We start from the raw sequence: 17,093 nt of genomic DNA on the forward strand, positions 1-17,093 counted from the left end.
CCCGTCGACGAATTCTGAAACTGAAAAAATTTTACAATTCACGAAATTCACTATTCACGTGAATAGTAACTTTGTAGAAACATTGACAGAATTTATCAACCAAAGGCTCTGATACTAGTTGTTGGAATTCTAACTGATCCCGAGTGGGGCCTCCAATAATTACGTATTGGATATTAACGATCGAATTCACCAGAAATAATAACCACGGTAAAAATTAAATAATTACCGTAAATGCCAGATGAAAAATAAGGACACTAAGATTTATGTGGTTCATCCTTCAACTGTTATGGGCTACATCCACGGGACAAAAACTATGAATAATTCTTTCACTAAAAATAGTAGGTACAAAAGAGATTACAAAAATAGTGGTACTTTAAGTGATTTCCAAAAACATCCAAAAAAAATTATAATCCTCACTATTTTCTCTCTTTCCCAATTTTAGGAACATTTTCCTAAAATTCTCTACACTTAATTATGTATTCCTATTCTTTGTTTTTGTGTGTTTGTTTAGGAAAAACCTTCTCCTATTTATAGGAGAAGGGGACACATTATTAACGTGTCTACCGAATGGATGCGCTATTAACGCGTCTAAAATTTCAACATTTTCTTCCTTTTTTTTCCTTATCTGCAGCCTTATTTGACCATTTAAAAAAAACGTGGTTTGTTTCCTTTTTTTTCTTTCAAACTTGTCCCACGTGTGAGAGGGATCCACAACATTTGTTACAATTATAGTATAACAATACAATTTTTACATTCAAAGTTTAACAAATGCTTTACAATGTCAATAAAACACCAAATTCGATAAATGTTTTTTGGAACATCATTTATATGTATTTTTTTATATATAAACTCCATTTTCATAAAAAGCCCCAAGTTTTGTGTGAACTAGACTTTTTTTATATTAGTTTAGGCTGTCCAAGCAAGCGAAATGATCGTTATTATTTCGATCATTGTTTGAGACTGTATTTTACTTATTCAAGAACTTGATCAAAGTTTTGTTTTTAAATAACTAGTGTTGCACATTTATTAGCAACTTATGCCTATTATGTATTGACATTATGGAATGAAGTCCTATCTCTCCTAATTTCACTAATAATATTTTTATTTGGATTTAAATTTATAAAATTGAATTACTTTTCTTAAATAAATAAACTAATTAAAAAATGTTAAATAAAACCTAAACTACAGATTCGCAAGCATAGAACCGTAACTTGATTGGTAAATATATACTTCCTCTGTTTCAAAAAAAAAAAAAAAGTCTTATTTTTCATAATGAATGTCCAAAAATAATAGTCTGACTTTCATTTTTGAAAATGGTCTTTTTATTAACTTTCCTAAAATACCATAGAATTACTAAACATTTAGTCAAATAGTATAACTATAAGTAATTATACTACAACTTCTTTATCCTAACCATCATCATATTTAATGCTCCTATTCCTTACTTATGTTTTAATAAAAATGAAAAGGAACATTTCATATTACATTGTTTGTATTTTCTCTCACAACATAATGTACATAATATAAAGTAATTAAAATATGTGCCAAGATATTAATTTTTTATTGAAAAACTCTATAAATAATTTTAAAATTTAAATTATCAAAAAAAATATTAATATAGGGGTATATATGAAAAAAGAATGATAAATTTTATGGTTGAACTAACTCAAGTTGAGACTCTTTTTTTTTTTTTTTTGGGAGTAAGAGAGTATTATACTCACTATGTTTCAATTTAATAGCAACAAATATGTATTTTACCTTATTCCACTTTAAGTACTCATTTAGAATTTTCAGTATATTAATTTTTTTATTTTACCCATATTTATGAGGTGTAATTTATTTTTATATTTATATTAGAAGAATAATTTTTATTTTTATATTTATATTTAAGAAGAACAATTTAAATATTTTATCATGTATTTTTAAAAGATCAATGAATTTCAATCACTTTTAAAAATCACTATAATAAGAGTAAATATTACTATTAAAATAAAACAGAGGGGTGTCCACGTCTATATAAGTAATGGGTATTTTTTTTCTCGAAACCAGCTTAATCAAGGATAGGATAGATTTGTCTTTTTCCCCTTTATTCTTTTCATATATATTTATTTTCCAAATAATCCGAGAACATCAATATCTTATTAGCTGGTCAATTATGTCCACGCGAATCTCTATGACCAGGGGCGGAGGAAGGGGGGACTGGGGGAGGCCGGCCTCCAAACTCCAGAATTTTTTTTTAAATTTGTCTTATAAATTAGTATAATTTTTTTTTTTTTCAGTCTACTAATTTTGAAAAATTTATTTTGAACTTCCCAAAAGTCTGAAGTCTAGGTCCGCCCCTTTCTACGTCAACCGTTTCTTTGTATATACATAATGTCCTTAATTTCTGTACTCACAGACCCTACAACTTAGCTCACAAAAGCATAAAGCTCTACTTCCGCTTCCTCACTCTCTCTCTCTCTATCTCTCTCTGTGTTAATTACTTCCTCTTATAATGCAATCTCAGTCATGGATAACTGCTATGGCTGTAATTTGTGTTCTGTTGATGCAAATATTCAGAGCAGTAGGATCATCCTCAAAGGAAGAAGACAAAATATTAAGTTTGCCAGGGCAACCAAAGGTCAGTTTCAAGCAATACGCAGGCTACGTTACCATTAATGAAAGACAACAGAGAGCTCTATTCTATTACTTTGTTGAAGCAGAAAGAGACACAGCTTCGAAGCCTCTGGTTCTCTGGTTAAATGGAGGTAAAACCATTTTAAGTAGTTATTAATTTGGTATTTGTTTATGTATTAATTTGGTATTCGATTAATGTATTCCATCTGCAGGGCCTGGTTGCTCTTCTCTTGGAGCTGGAGCTTTCTCTGAGCATGGTCCTTTCAGGCCAAGTGGAAAGGGCAATTTGGTCAGAAACGAATATAGTTGGAATAAAGGTGTATTCATTTAATATTTTTCCATTTTCTGCACATGTAGTCTTTCCTTTTTTTTTTTTTTTTTTTTTTTTTTTTTTTTTTTTTTTTTTTTCATTTTAAAGCTGAACTTTTATACTCTTTCTTTTTCTTTTCTTTTGTCCCTTGTACTTTAGGATAAGACTTACCTTTTTTTTATTGTCTTATATTCCTGCTTTAAAATAAAAGTCTCGAGAATTTCTTATGATATATAACTTTCCACAAAATTTAATAACAAATAGTGAAAAAATAAGAAATATATAAATGTAAAAGTATAGAGAAATTGAAAAAAAGAAAATTAATGGGTAAAAATAGTTAATTTTTGTTCTCTAACGAAAAATTTTACACAAATGCATTTAATTCATTTAAAATTTTCAATCTTTTCTATTGTAATATCTTAAAGTATTCATTTTATTCTCATAAGTTGAATTTATTGAAATTTAACATAATCAAATAAAATTATTTATTTATTATATTATTAATATTAATTAGGTCCAATTGGGGTGTCGATCCAAGTCTAACTATTGTAAATTTTTTTTTTTTTTTGAGAATTAATTAATGTAATTCTGATTACTTAGGAATGATATTTTAAGTTTAGTTATATAGAAAAAATCAAATAGAGAGCAATTATATTTTTTTTTCTATTTTTGGCTATACATGTATATAGGAGTGTGCAAAGTTACCGATTAAACCGAATCGAAACGAACGGACCTTTTTTGGTTCCGTTTGATCAGGTGTTCAAAGGAGGTTTGGTTAATCGGTTTACTCGGTTTGAATTAAATTTAATGTTTAGTTCTAGTTATTTTGGTATAAGTTTATTGGTTGGACTTAAAACCAAATTGTAATAGTAAAAACCGATCAAAATCGACCAAATTAACTGCTCAGGTTGAGTCGATCCGGTTCAGATTCTGCCTCTTGTAAAAAAAGTTCGGTTTATATTTTATGTTTTTAGTTCGGTTCAGTTTGAACCTAACCTACCGTTTGCTCACCCCTGCATGTATATCAAGTAGAAAACAATTTTAAGAAGAAGAGCTAAAGTTAACCTTTCTTCTGTTATGTATGCAGAAGCAAATATAATATATCTGGAATCACCAGTAGGAGTTGGCTTCTCTTATTCTGCTAATGCATCTTTCTATGATTCTGTAAACGATACCATCACAGGTTTGAATATGATTTCCTACTATAAATAATTATGATATAATACATTATTATTAATTTTCATTTTTATTTATTTGTTTTCCCTTTAGCACAAGACAACTTCATATTCATGCAGAAGTGGTTCATCAAATTTCCAGAATACAGAAACAGAGATTTATTTATTGCAGGAGAGAGCTATGCTGGTAAAAACAATTTTCTGGAAATTATACTTAGGTTATGTCTGGTGAGCCGGAATGTAAGGAATTATAGAATTATGTAATAAAAAATATTTATACTAAAGATACCTTTAATTACTTTATATTATGTTCCTTTAATTCAACTTACCAAAAGTAAAAATCTATTTGTTTAATTTGCAGGCCACTATGTCCCACAACTGGCAGAGCTCGTTGTTCAGTCAGGTTTACAATTCAATTTAAAGGGCATTGCTGTAAGCACCACTTATTAAAAACTAACCCATTATTTGGAATAAATGAAAATTCCAATTTATTTATATTTTTTTTGAAAAAAAAAAATTCTATAAATTCAATTTTATTAATTTGAGTAGAACTAAAATAAATTCTTTCAAAAAGGTAAAATTTCTGAACATCCTCCTAGCTTTTTCACAACTATTATGTCGAAACTTTTTTAGATAATAAAAGTAAATGAATTTTCAATTTTAAATTTATTTCAAATATAAAAAATTTATTTATAAAGGAATTATATCTAATATTCATTTATAAATAAACTTTACATGTCCAATTCATTTATACAAAGGGGAGATTATTTTTTATTACAGACTTTTTCTCCACTAACTTGCAATTGGAATTCATCATTTTTGTTTTTACTTTATAAAAAAGTAGAAAACATTCATTCTCGGACTATGAGGCTAAAAATATAATTTCGTTCTGTTCGATTTTCTTTGCATAAAAAAATTCTTAGTTTTGATTGTTGATGCATGTTTTTCAGTTAGGAAACCCTCTATTGGATTTCAGTAGAGACTCAAACTCACGAGGTGATTACTACTGGTCTCATGGGCTGATATCAGATTCAACTCATCAGCTTCTCAATTCAATTTGCAACGCATCACAGCTATTGAGGGAGGGAATAATAATAGGCTCATTATCACCTGCTTGTAAAACTGTAACTGTTCAACTTTCTAAAGAAATTTCTGATTCGATCAACGGCTACGATGTAACTGCTGATGTCTGCATTTCTTACGAGAATTCAAAACTCAAACTCCACAATGATCTGTTGAGACCGGAATTTCTAGTTTCATTGTCCACTCAATTACCTAATCATCCTACAGTAAGTTCTCTGTATGAATCAATAATTTCTGTTTGCTGTTTTACAATTACATTTTTATTTTTATCCGTATAGAAAGCTCCAGAGAATATAGATCTTTGTGTGGAAGAAAAAGCTCTTGAATACTTGAACAAGAAAGATGTGCAAGAAGCTCTTCATGCTAAGCTCGTAGGAGTCACAAATTGGACTTTCTGCAGCCCGTAAGTAATTATTTTGCACTCGTAGAATTAATTGATACATTAAGTACTTTCCAATTTTATTTTGAGCATAAAAATCTAAAATATTGTAGTTTTAATTACTGAAAGGATCAATGGAACTTCTGAAAAATAATTTTTTTCATTATTATTTTTTAAACTAATTTTTAACTATTTTTTATATGTTTAAATTATATTTGCCATTAAATTACAGGGTACTGCAATATGATATTGAAAACCTAGAGATATCTATGATTGATGTTGTGGGCTCACTGGTTACTTCAGGAATCCAGGTCATGGTGTACAGGTATATATCGTTAGTGATTTTTTTTTTTTTACTCTTATCGGAAAGGATTTGCTTGCTCCCTATGCACGAGTCTATCCTTACGCGAAGCTAATCGAAAAAAAAAAAAAAAAATCAAACAAGAGTATTTTTTAATATTCACTGGAAAAAGAATAAAATATATTTACTGATTGATTTGGTATATAAGTGGGCCAATATACAAGGCATAGAGGTGAGTAAAACTACTGACCGAACCGAATTGATCCTTCTTGGTTCGGTTCGATCAGTGTCCAAGAGATGTTCAGTTAATTAGTTTGTTGGGTTTGAACCAAATTTGTTGTTCAGTTTGGTTATAAGAAAATTCATCGTTGGACTTAAAATCGAATTGAAATGGCAAAAACTAACAAAAATAGACCGAACTGACTGGTTCGATTCGGTTGGTTTGGTTCAGATGTAAATTTCAGTCTGGTTCAACTTGTTGTAAAAAAATTTGATTTGTATTTTATACTCTCTATTCAATTCGATTTGAAATGAGTTACCCATTAGCTCTGTCTTACCGTGTGTCGACAAGTTTTATCTTTTTTTTATTGATTAATTTTTTAAAATTTGAGCCGGAAAAAAGATCTAGAATTTTTAGTCATTGTAACCCAAGTTAAAAAGTAACTGTGCAGTGGGGATCAAGATTCAGTTGTTCCATTTACTGGAACAAGGACTTTGGTAAATGATTTGGCCAAAAAGCTGAGATTGAATACAACTACAACTTACAGAGCTTGGCTTGAAGATAAACAGGTTTGTCCGCTTCTTTCTTTTCTTTTTTTGGAAATATGGTTTGTATGTTCTTAATACTTCAAACAGTATATGAGTATAAATTTAGTAAAATTTAAAGTTAAGATTTGAATTTAATCCCAACGTAGCATTCTCTCTGTTAAATTAATGATCTTTTTTAATTTTACCTTTATACTACATCTGTTCTGTAATACTTATCACATTTGAAATTTCACGATTTTTAAAAAAACCATTAAATTTATTTAAGTTACAATAAATTATTGAGTAAATTGACTATATTACCCTTAATTTAATATTAATTCTCTAAGAAACCATTAAATTTAAATAATAATTATTAGTCCTACACAAAAGATAAACATAGAAAAAAATATTTATTACTCCTTGAAACAATAAATGTTACAAGTATTATGGAACGTAGATAGTATATACTATTAAATAAATTAAGTATTAATAATATGAGATAAAAGGTAATTTGGAGGTAGTATATACTATTAATAAATTATTTGTTAATAATGTGAGATAAAAGGTAATTTAATCAAATTAATGATCGTTTATTTAATTTAGAAAAATTAATTATTTTCTTAATTAACATGCTAAAATATTAAACAACTTATATTTATGGAGGAAAAGAATACTATAAATTAAAATAATAACACTTAAGTTTAAATAATATCAAAATAACCTTACTAGAGAGAAACGACAAAAAGGAAACACCAAAGAAAGAAAACAATGAAATATTTTATAGCGTCCTAACAAAAAATAAATGGGCACAATTATAATTGAATAACATAAATGACATTAACTTAAATTTAAAGGTCAAACTGACTTTTTTTAAAATAAAGTTTCAAAAACTGACATTTAGTATATATATATATATATATTTAATATGGAAGGGGAGAGTATTAGTTTTGAAATCTTTAAATTATAAAATTGTTTAAAAGTTTAATGGCTAATTAATTATTAATACAATTATTATCAGACATTCCAAAATTGGTCAACTTATTCTAAATTTTAGTAATAGAACATAACCTAATATAATCAAACGCGTTACATTAAAATGATTTTTGTTATATTACATTTCTTTTAGGGCTTACTAAATATAACTTTAGGTATTTGTTATCAGTGTTCATTTGAACAAAATTATGCCATCATATTTTGCAACAGAGAAGAGGTCTGGGGCCCATTTAGTTTAGTTATTCGTACCAGATGATAGAAGTTGCCGCTGGTGGTTAACTGATAAATAATGGTATTTAGTAAAATTGAATATAATTATTTTTATATATTATGATGTATAATGTGTTTGCGTATATATACTAGGTGAATATCTTTTAGGTTGAATACATAAATTCACCCATAAATTTTCTAACTTTAACTTTATGACACTCTGAACTTTAGAAATGACCTATCGTGCACTTGAACTTGTAAATTTTGGTAATATTATGCATGTTTCCACACTAATATCAATAATATTTAAGATTTTTGACTTTTATTTGTAAATATCGACTTGATATATAGTTAGCATGACTTTTGGAAAAATAATTTTCATACATTTCAACTTTTTAATAAGTGTTTAATTTATGTAATTTTGTAAGCTAAAGTGTTCAATAAAATAATTTTAAAAATTGAAGTGTGTAATAAGTATAATTTTATAAGTTAAAGTGTTTGATGAGTCAAAGTAAAAGCTGAGGATGCCATAAAATTAAAGTGATAAAGTTCAGGGGTGAATTTATGTATTCCATCATATTTTTTATTTTAATGGATTATATAAATAAAGATATTAATTAAAGTTTTAGAATAATATTTATTATAAAAATATTATTTTTACATGACTATAAATAAAATAAGCATAAAAATGTTAATTTGAATAAAATAATTTTATTGGTAATTATTTTTACGAGGTTAATAAAGTCTAAATATGATATAAATTAAAATCAGTTACCGCAGATACAAAAAATTTTAAAACGTAGTTGATGAAATTAATAAGAGAATGAGACTTTTATTAGCTATCAATTATTGTTAAAAACCTTACCGAACATCTACAAGCTAAACATTAGATACGAATAATTATTAACTCTATAAGTTAGCTGAACTAAATGCTCTCTTATAAAGTGTTTTATTAGAATTAAATTTGGTGATGAGTGATTTAAAAAAAAATATTATAGAATATAATTTATTTTAACCGTAACAAATGTATAATTTAATAATTTAAAAGTTGCAGCAAATTATATATTTTTGAATGTTTAGATAAAAATCACAACTTCTAGAAAATTACTCTTTTTTGGTTTTTGGCCAAAAATTTAATCATCAACTATATATATATACACGCACACCAAGGAGGAGGAAGGGAGAGATTGAAAGAGACAGAGAATAGATCAAACAATTAATATTAAAGATACTGAAAATGGAAGAAGAGCAAACTAAAGCAACAAGAGATAATAACAAGAAATAAATTGATTAAAAGCAATAAATAGGATAAATAAAATAATAAAAATAAATAAAATAATAAAATAAAGGACAAGATAACTGGAAAGATAAACAGTAAATTAAAATACCAGATAATTGAAAAATAAAATGAAAATAAAATAAAAGACCAGATGACTGGATATTAAATTAAAGGATTAGAGAATTGGAAGATAAACAGTAAAATAAATAAAAACCAGTAACACGAACTAGGCAAGAACCAGTTTCATGAACAACTGGTATAATAAAGAAAATAAATAAACAATAACTTAAATAAGTATAATTAAAATGGACTAGTACACTACAAAAAAATCGTTAAATAAACAATAACTTAAATAAGTATAAATAACCGATTTGTGTAAGAAATTAGTCACTACTTTCATTCAGCGACCGATTTGCGACAAACCTCGATCGATGGCAAAAGTGCACGTCGCAAATAATTGTGCGACTGAATGACTAAGCGGTCGCAAATTAGTTGGTCGCACTCTTATACAAATCGGTCGCTAAATTTCGTTGTGTTTTCCTGCTGAAAGCTTGTCGCAAAAAATTTATTGGTCACAATTATGACGATGTGGTTGCAAATTCTGAAAGTGATTACTTAATCGTCTGTCGCAAATTTAAATTTAATAATTATAATTTGGTTGCAGTTCGACCGCCAGTCGCTTGCAAAATATAATTATAGGCAAAAAAAAAAATAATAATATTAAAAACCATAATTTTTTCCACCTGTCAAAAAAAAAAAAAAAAAAAAATATATATATATATATATATACCACAATCACAAGCATCATCATCAACATCAGAATAGAATAACAATTTAAGAATGGAATTGTAAATGTAATGTACTATACAAAATATGGAAAAATCACAAAATGCTAAAAAGGTCTAAAGTCAAATCTATGATGTTGGTCCTCTGCACGATCCAGTGTAGTGTCTATTGGATGGGCCGTAGTATCTGCTAGATATGTCGTAGTGTCAGCAGGAGTGACCAAAGTATCGTCTGCAGTATCGGGATCAAGAGGAGACGATAGTGGTTGATGCAGAGCTGTAGAAACATGTCGATCGATAGGTGGAGGATCAGAGGAAGACGTACCAGCACCATGCTGACCGAACATCCGCATCACATGTGCTCTAAGCTCTGCAAGTTGTCTCTCCTGCGCATCAACATGAGCTCGTAATGCACGAGTCTCCTCAGCACTATGGTCGGGCTGTGGTCCTGAGGAGGCTGTAGGAGAGTCAGACCCTGAGTCGCAGTAAAACTGTGATGCCTGAGACCCAATTGCATATACGTTTCTCTTTTTTTCGTCCCTATGGCCTCTAGATAAAGTGCTAACTCATCAATTTTGGGCTCAACTTTAGATCCAGCCTGAGAAGAAATAACACGCTTGCGAGCTGTACTGTAGTTCTCCTAAAAACAACAAATTAATTAATCATTGCAGTTGCAAGCTTTATTATATTAAACTTATACGCATAAGAGAAGACTAGAAAGTAAATGTAAAAATTCTTCATTATTACTTACATTGACGCCCAACGCATATCTGTCAACAAACGTATTTTCATCGTGGTCCTTTGTGTGAGTGTAAGTAAACACCTCCATTGGTGTGGGCTCATGACCATATTTTTTAGCCTGTAATGAATTTTTATGCATGATATATTAATATGGTGTCATTTCATTAAACATCAGTTTTGTAACTGTAACTAATTAACTCACCAATAATTGAGATGTCTCTATAGTAGATATTGATCTGCCTGTGTGTCGGGAAGGTCCTGCTTCGACACCACCAGTCTCACTACGCCTGTTTCATGCAAATATCTCATATTTTCTCTTGAATGTAGGATCCTCCCAAGCCTTCTGCCAGTTCTTCCATATCTCCTGAGACACGCACTGCTGCTTTTTACCGCTTTTTTGCATCCTATAAGTGAAGTCAATGTACCGTAGATCACACAATTTTTCCCAGACCACTTTTAGCATAGCCGTAATAGCCTCTTCCCATGCGAAATGCTTCTACAAAAATGAAAAATAATATTTCCATAAAGAGTACGTGAAGGCCCATAGATTCAGATTATTAACTACATTGAATGAAGATATAACTTGAATCAAATCGTACCTGAAACTCTTTCGAATAAAAGTATCTCACCTTTTATGGTATGGCATCCCATGTGTATCCATCTTTATCCAGATGTAGCTTGATTATCCTCATAATTTACCTTGATGCTCGAGAGGATGGATATATGCTGAGAAAAAAAAAATATAAGTGAAATATAAGTAGATGAATGCATCAAAATCTAAACAAAACCAAATTCAAAGGAAAAAGTAAATAAGTACTTACTGCCTCGCTACTAAACTGAGCTTGTTACGTGGCTCTGATGAAGCTACAAAAGGAGTAAGTGACAATTGCTATCAATATAGGGGAATAATATATAACTAAAATGACAGTAAATGACATTTATGATTACCTGGTGCAGTAGGTGACTGTGAAGTTGGTGAAGACTCTACTGGTCCAGCAAATGGGGTAGAAGAGGAAGAAATAGAAGGAAGTGGTGGCGGCACGGGGGGCTGAGCAGAAGATGAAGCCCCAACTGTACCTAAAGAAGGAGGAGGAGGTAGAGGAGGGACAGTCCATCCTCGTCCATGTGTGCTGCGTCCTCGGCCACGACCTCCACACAGACCCCTGTCGGACGCGTCTAAATCAACCCCTTACATCTAGCCATCTGTACTATAGATAACAGAACCTATATATGTATGTATACAATAATATGAATTGTAGAACATATGGTAAATATGTATAAAGAAAGTCAAGAACATTAAAATTCTTCATTGATAATATTATATATACATCTATTAATTTATTATCCATAATACATAATGCATTAAGTATTTCTATCTTCATCTTCTTCCTCTTCTTCTTCTTCTTCTTCTTCTTCTTCTTCTTCTTGATCTTCGTCTTTTGAGGAACCCATGATGATTTGATCTTCTTCCTCTTCATCATCTGATGCTCCTATTTCAACATAAGTTTTGCTTTCATCATCCAGTCTATCCGTTAAATCTTCAATAACTTGCATCGGTTGCGTATCAACCGCAACTTCTTGAAATGGCTCAAATATTGTGAGTAAAGCAATTGTTTGGTTTCAACTTCATGGACAACTGCTCTAGGCTTGATTTTGCATACCGCCATCCAATCGCAACAATTTCGTTTTAATGATGGATATGGAACATAGTACACCTGTGCAGCTTGCATCGCCAAAACATACTTCGTACATCTTCTTCTATGATTAATATCTACAAGATTATACTTAGGATGAACCTTCATGCCAACATTTGGTGTAGGATCAAACCATTAACATTTGAATAAGATTGTGCACTTGATTGGTAGGGATGGATATTCTAACTCCAAAATCTCAACCAATTTTCCATAAAAATCATTTGACTCGTCACTATAGTTTGATCCCTTTATGCAAACACCACTGTTCATTGACTTTCTGGTTGTCCCATATCCCTCAGTGTGAAACTTGTAACCATTTACAAAGTAGCCAAGTAGGCATTAGCAACTGGAAGAGGTCCTTTTGCTAGATCATTAATGAATCTGTTATTAACATTGCTTCGCGAGCTTCGAGCCTATGGGAAATAGTAATGACACAAGTAAAATATAAGAATGTACACATATATATTATCTAACTAGAAAGTTACTTACATAACATTTGAACCATTCTACAAATTTAGAGTCTAGTTTTGCATCAACTGCAGTATCAGTCAAATTGGAATTTTATAGTCGTAAAAGCTTGATATATTTCCTGTTTATGAATGAAAAAAAATCATAAATATGATTTAACTGAGCTGTATTAAGTTTAGACTCTCTATAAGATTATACTTACTGTATAAATGCCATAATCTCTTTGCAATTCAATAAAATATAGGTTTGAGCCGCTCGTATCTCTGCATCAATCAATCGTCTTTTTTTTTTTTATTTACCAATCGTACGGCCAGGATAGGTGAAAATTGTTAGATTCCCTTCTAACTCAGATTCTATTCGATCTCCTCCGTCATAATTGTGTGGCACTCTCCGATGCTTGGTATAAACATGTGGTTTGAAGTAGTATGAACAGAAGGTGGAAGCTTCTTTCACCAAATATGCATTGCAAATTGATCCCCCGACCTTTGCCTTATTGCGCACGTTCTTTTTTATTTTGTGCAGGTGTCTATAATTGTACAAAGACAATATGTAAATATGAGTTGAATGAATATTGTAATGATTAGAATGGGATGTTAGTGATTCACCTCTCAAATGGATACATCCGTTTATATTGTACCAGTCCTGCTATACGACATTTATAGGGCAAATGAACCAGTAGATGCTCCATAGAATCAAAGAAGCCGGATAGGAAAATTCACTCCAATTTGCATATCACTATTGGGATTTCTTGCGCTAATTCGTCATATCATAGCATCGGATAACAGTCATCATCAATTCCTTAAAAAAGAGAACTCTGTCATTGCTTCCCAAATTTTCCTTGGCAACAATTCATGGAATGCCACAAGAATCAATATTTGCATGAAAATATGACAGTGGCTTTTCATGCCAAATAATCTGTATTTCCTCATGTCGACACATCTACCCATATTTGATACGTTTCCATCTGAAAACCTCAATGATTGGACCCACTCATATAATACTTGCCTTTAGGGTTTATCTAAAGAATAACAGTCTTTGGAAACTTTCTAGTAGCTAAAGATTGCTCGAGTTCTAGTTAATGACAAATTTCCTTCATGTCTGCTCTCGCTTTTGCATTCTCTTTGTATTTCCCCTCAATGTTCATGACAGTGTTGACCAAATTTTCAAACACATTTGTTCCTATGTGCATTACATCAAGGTTATGACAGATAAGAAGTGAACTCCAGTATGGCAAATTTCAAAAGATGCTTCGCTTTTCCATTCACTATTCCGGCCAATTCTACTATTTACCTCTTCTGCACCTAAATCTATAACTTTCATAAGCCCTAGACCTTCAATTTCTTATAATATTTCAGCTCCAAACTTCATAGGTGGAGGGGGATCGGCAATAGTCGTGTTCTTGCTAAAGCATTGTCGATTTCGCCTCCAAACGTGAAATTCTGGTAAGAATTTCCGATGATAATCAAACCAACATTTTTTACCTCCGTTTTTTAGTGTAAATGCATTAGTGTTTTCCATGCAACGAGGACAAGCCAATTTGCCTGTCGTACTCTACCCAGATAACATTCCAAATGCTGAAAAATCACTGACGGTCCTAAGCAAAGCAACTCGCATTATGAAATTCTGATTGGCCGAAATATCAAACGTTTTAACCCCATATTCCCATAAATCATTAAGTTCAACAATCAAAGGTTGCAGAAACACATCAATTTTGTATTTCAGATTATTAGGGCTAGGTACAATAACACATAAAAACATGTATTCATCTTTCATACACATTGAGGGTGGTAGATTATGTAGTGTTATAATGACAAGCCATGATGAATATTGTTGTCCTGATTGGCCAAACGGCTGAAACCCATCAGTACAAAGCCCCAACTCACATTTCTCATCTTAGCAGCAAACCCAGGATGATCGTTATCAAAGTGTTTCCAAGCTTTAGAGTCTGACGGATGAGTCATTATACCATCCTCATATTCATGCAAAGCATGTCATCTCATGTGTTCAGCTGTCGCCTTAGATGCATATAACCTTTGAAGGCGAGGAACAAGAGGGAAATAATGCATCTTCTTGAAAGCCTTCTCTCTTTGTACTCTACTAGTCCTTGACTCTGCCTTTGATATCTTGGAAGATTACAAAACTTGCATACTCTAAATTCAGAGTCAACACCCCAGCATATCATACAATCATTTTGACAACAATCAATCTTTTTCATTGGTAGTCCTAATCCCCAAACTAATTTTTTTGTCCGGTAAAGATTATCCACCATCGAATGGCCTTCAGGCAATATTTCATTTGATAATTGCACAAAATCATCGTAATACCTTTCTCAAAAATGGTGCTTCGATTTCATGTGCAGTAATCGTGCCACTACAGATAGAACTGAATGATTCTTACATCCAGGCCACAGTTCACTATTAGCTGCACTTAGCATGTCAAACAATTGTTATACTGCATAGTTTGGCGGTTCCTCCATATTGTCCCAATGGAATTCTGCTCTAGCCGTATCGATTACCATATCATTGCATCAATTACCATACTCAAATTGCAAAAGCTGACTCTCTAAACTTACAGAAACAGAGTGGCCTGACCCACTGGAAACCCGAGGTTCACCAAGATGTATCCATTCGTAATAATTTTCCACAAATCCGTTTTTGCATAAATGAAGTTTAATTGTAATGATCAAACCTCATAAAAGAGTATTGATCAAGAACAAATGCTTTTGTTACAAAAATCTAAAAAGATTCCAATTGATTTTGTTTGTATTTTGCAAAAAGTTACCTCTCGAAAGTACTTGATCAAAGTCACATTATTAAGTTTGCAAAATCATTTTCAACAAAAAGCATTTTTTTTTTTCAAAAAGATTTTCAAATTGATGTTGTTGCACTCTTTGATATAGGGGTTGATGTAATTTTATTAAAGAAGAAATTATACCTACAACCTTTCTCTAAAAAATAGATGAGGAGTTGAGAACAGCTAATGATACTCCTTTAAGAATCAAGTAAAAGATAAATGTTTTCATTGTTAGTAATGGTGTTTATATTCGAAATTCTTTTCTCATTGCACAAGATATTTCTCATAGTATTATTTTGGGCACACCATTTATTATTTTGAGCTCCATACCATTTCCACCAATTGGAGAACCAAAATGGGATTTTTGTCTTGATCATGTCAACTTGCTGGCTTTTTGAGCCAAGGAAGAAGAGCGAAGAATGTTTTTTGTATTTGTTTTGGACTAGAAAGACATTAGTCCATGCTTGTTGGTAGTCCCAGTAAGAAAATGTTTGACAATAAGATTTTTGTCACAATCTAGAGTTCTAGTTTGGCATAGGTCTTAGCCCTATTCTTATGAATGAGTAATTTTGAGGATTTGGACAGCGAAATAACCTATTTCAGGGTCATGTTTACACTCAGTTTGAATTATTACCTTAAATGAATTTTAACTTTTTTTAAAATATATCTGTGTAGTTGGTTAGTTTTCTCACTAATGTGATTCGTTGGATGTAACAAACTCTAGTCCTCTTAATCACTAGAGTTTTCATTAATTTGATAAGTCAATGAAAGGATTACCCAATTGTGTAGCTAATCAGGTTGTTTCGATCAATTGAGCTTTCTAATGAATAAAAAAAAAGTCATTTAAATAAGTTAAACTTAAAAAATATTGAAAAAAATAATGTTGAATATTGTTATTAAATATCATATATGAATTTAGTTCTTGAATTTTTTTTTCCCTAGCTTTTCATTTATTTATTTGTTTGTTTTGTTAGGTTGGAGGATGGACACAAGTTTATGGAGAAATTTTAAGATTTGCAACTATTAGAGGAGGCTCTCATATGACACCTCTTTCATCACCAAAGAGATCATTAGCACTATTTAAAACATTTGTTACTGGAGATCCACTTATTTAGTACTTGTCTTGTGCACCTCTTTCATCACCAAGAGATCATTAGCACTATTTAAAACATTTGTTACTGGAAATCCACTTATTGAGTACTTGTGTTGTGCATTTTCATACGCATAAATGTAGATTCTGTAATGCATATTTTTATATATTCAATTTACTTAATAATTTTCTCTGATTAAAAATATATGTATTATCTTCTTCATTTCCTATGATTCCTTATGGAAAAAAGAATTTTAAGTCTAAATGGAAACTATCGAGTATTGACTATTCCTGCTTAATTTCCTATTCATTGTTATATTTGATTTCTATCCAAAATGGAGAGCGCCAAAAAAACTTAAGAGCATCTCCAATGATAATGTGGATTACTTTTATTTAATTGTTATATCAGAAAAATGAAAAGACTTTTTG

At 30.7% G+C, this 17,093-nt stretch overlaps 1 protein-coding gene across 1 annotated transcript; it reads left to right on the plus strand.

Annotated features, from left to right (window-relative positions):
- The first annotated feature begins 2,184 nt into the window (after positions 1-2,184).
- On the plus strand, positions 2,185-16,867 carry LOC105634477 (serine carboxypeptidase-like 45). The gene is made up of 10 exons (XM_089717935.1): positions 2,185-2,747; positions 2,829-2,933; positions 4,014-4,109; positions 4,196-4,288; positions 4,463-4,533; positions 5,052-5,390; positions 5,463-5,587; positions 5,796-5,888; positions 6,536-6,653; positions 16,549-16,867. Exons 1-10 carry the CDS (start codon positions 2,495-2,497, stop codon positions 16,687-16,689), a joined length of 1,434 nt encoding a protein of 477 aa, XP_089574061.1. The 5' UTR covers positions 2,185-2,494; the 3' UTR covers positions 16,690-16,867.
- The last annotated feature ends 226 nt before the right edge of the window (positions 16,868-17,093 follow it).

This window comes from Jatropha curcas, chromosome 2 (genome assembly GCF_041381405.1).
Source record: "Jatropha curcas cultivar XTBG-Jc1 chromosome 2, XTBG_Jcur_1.0, whole genome shotgun sequence".
NCBI lineage: Eukaryota > Viridiplantae > Streptophyta > Magnoliopsida > Malpighiales > Euphorbiaceae > Jatropha > Jatropha curcas.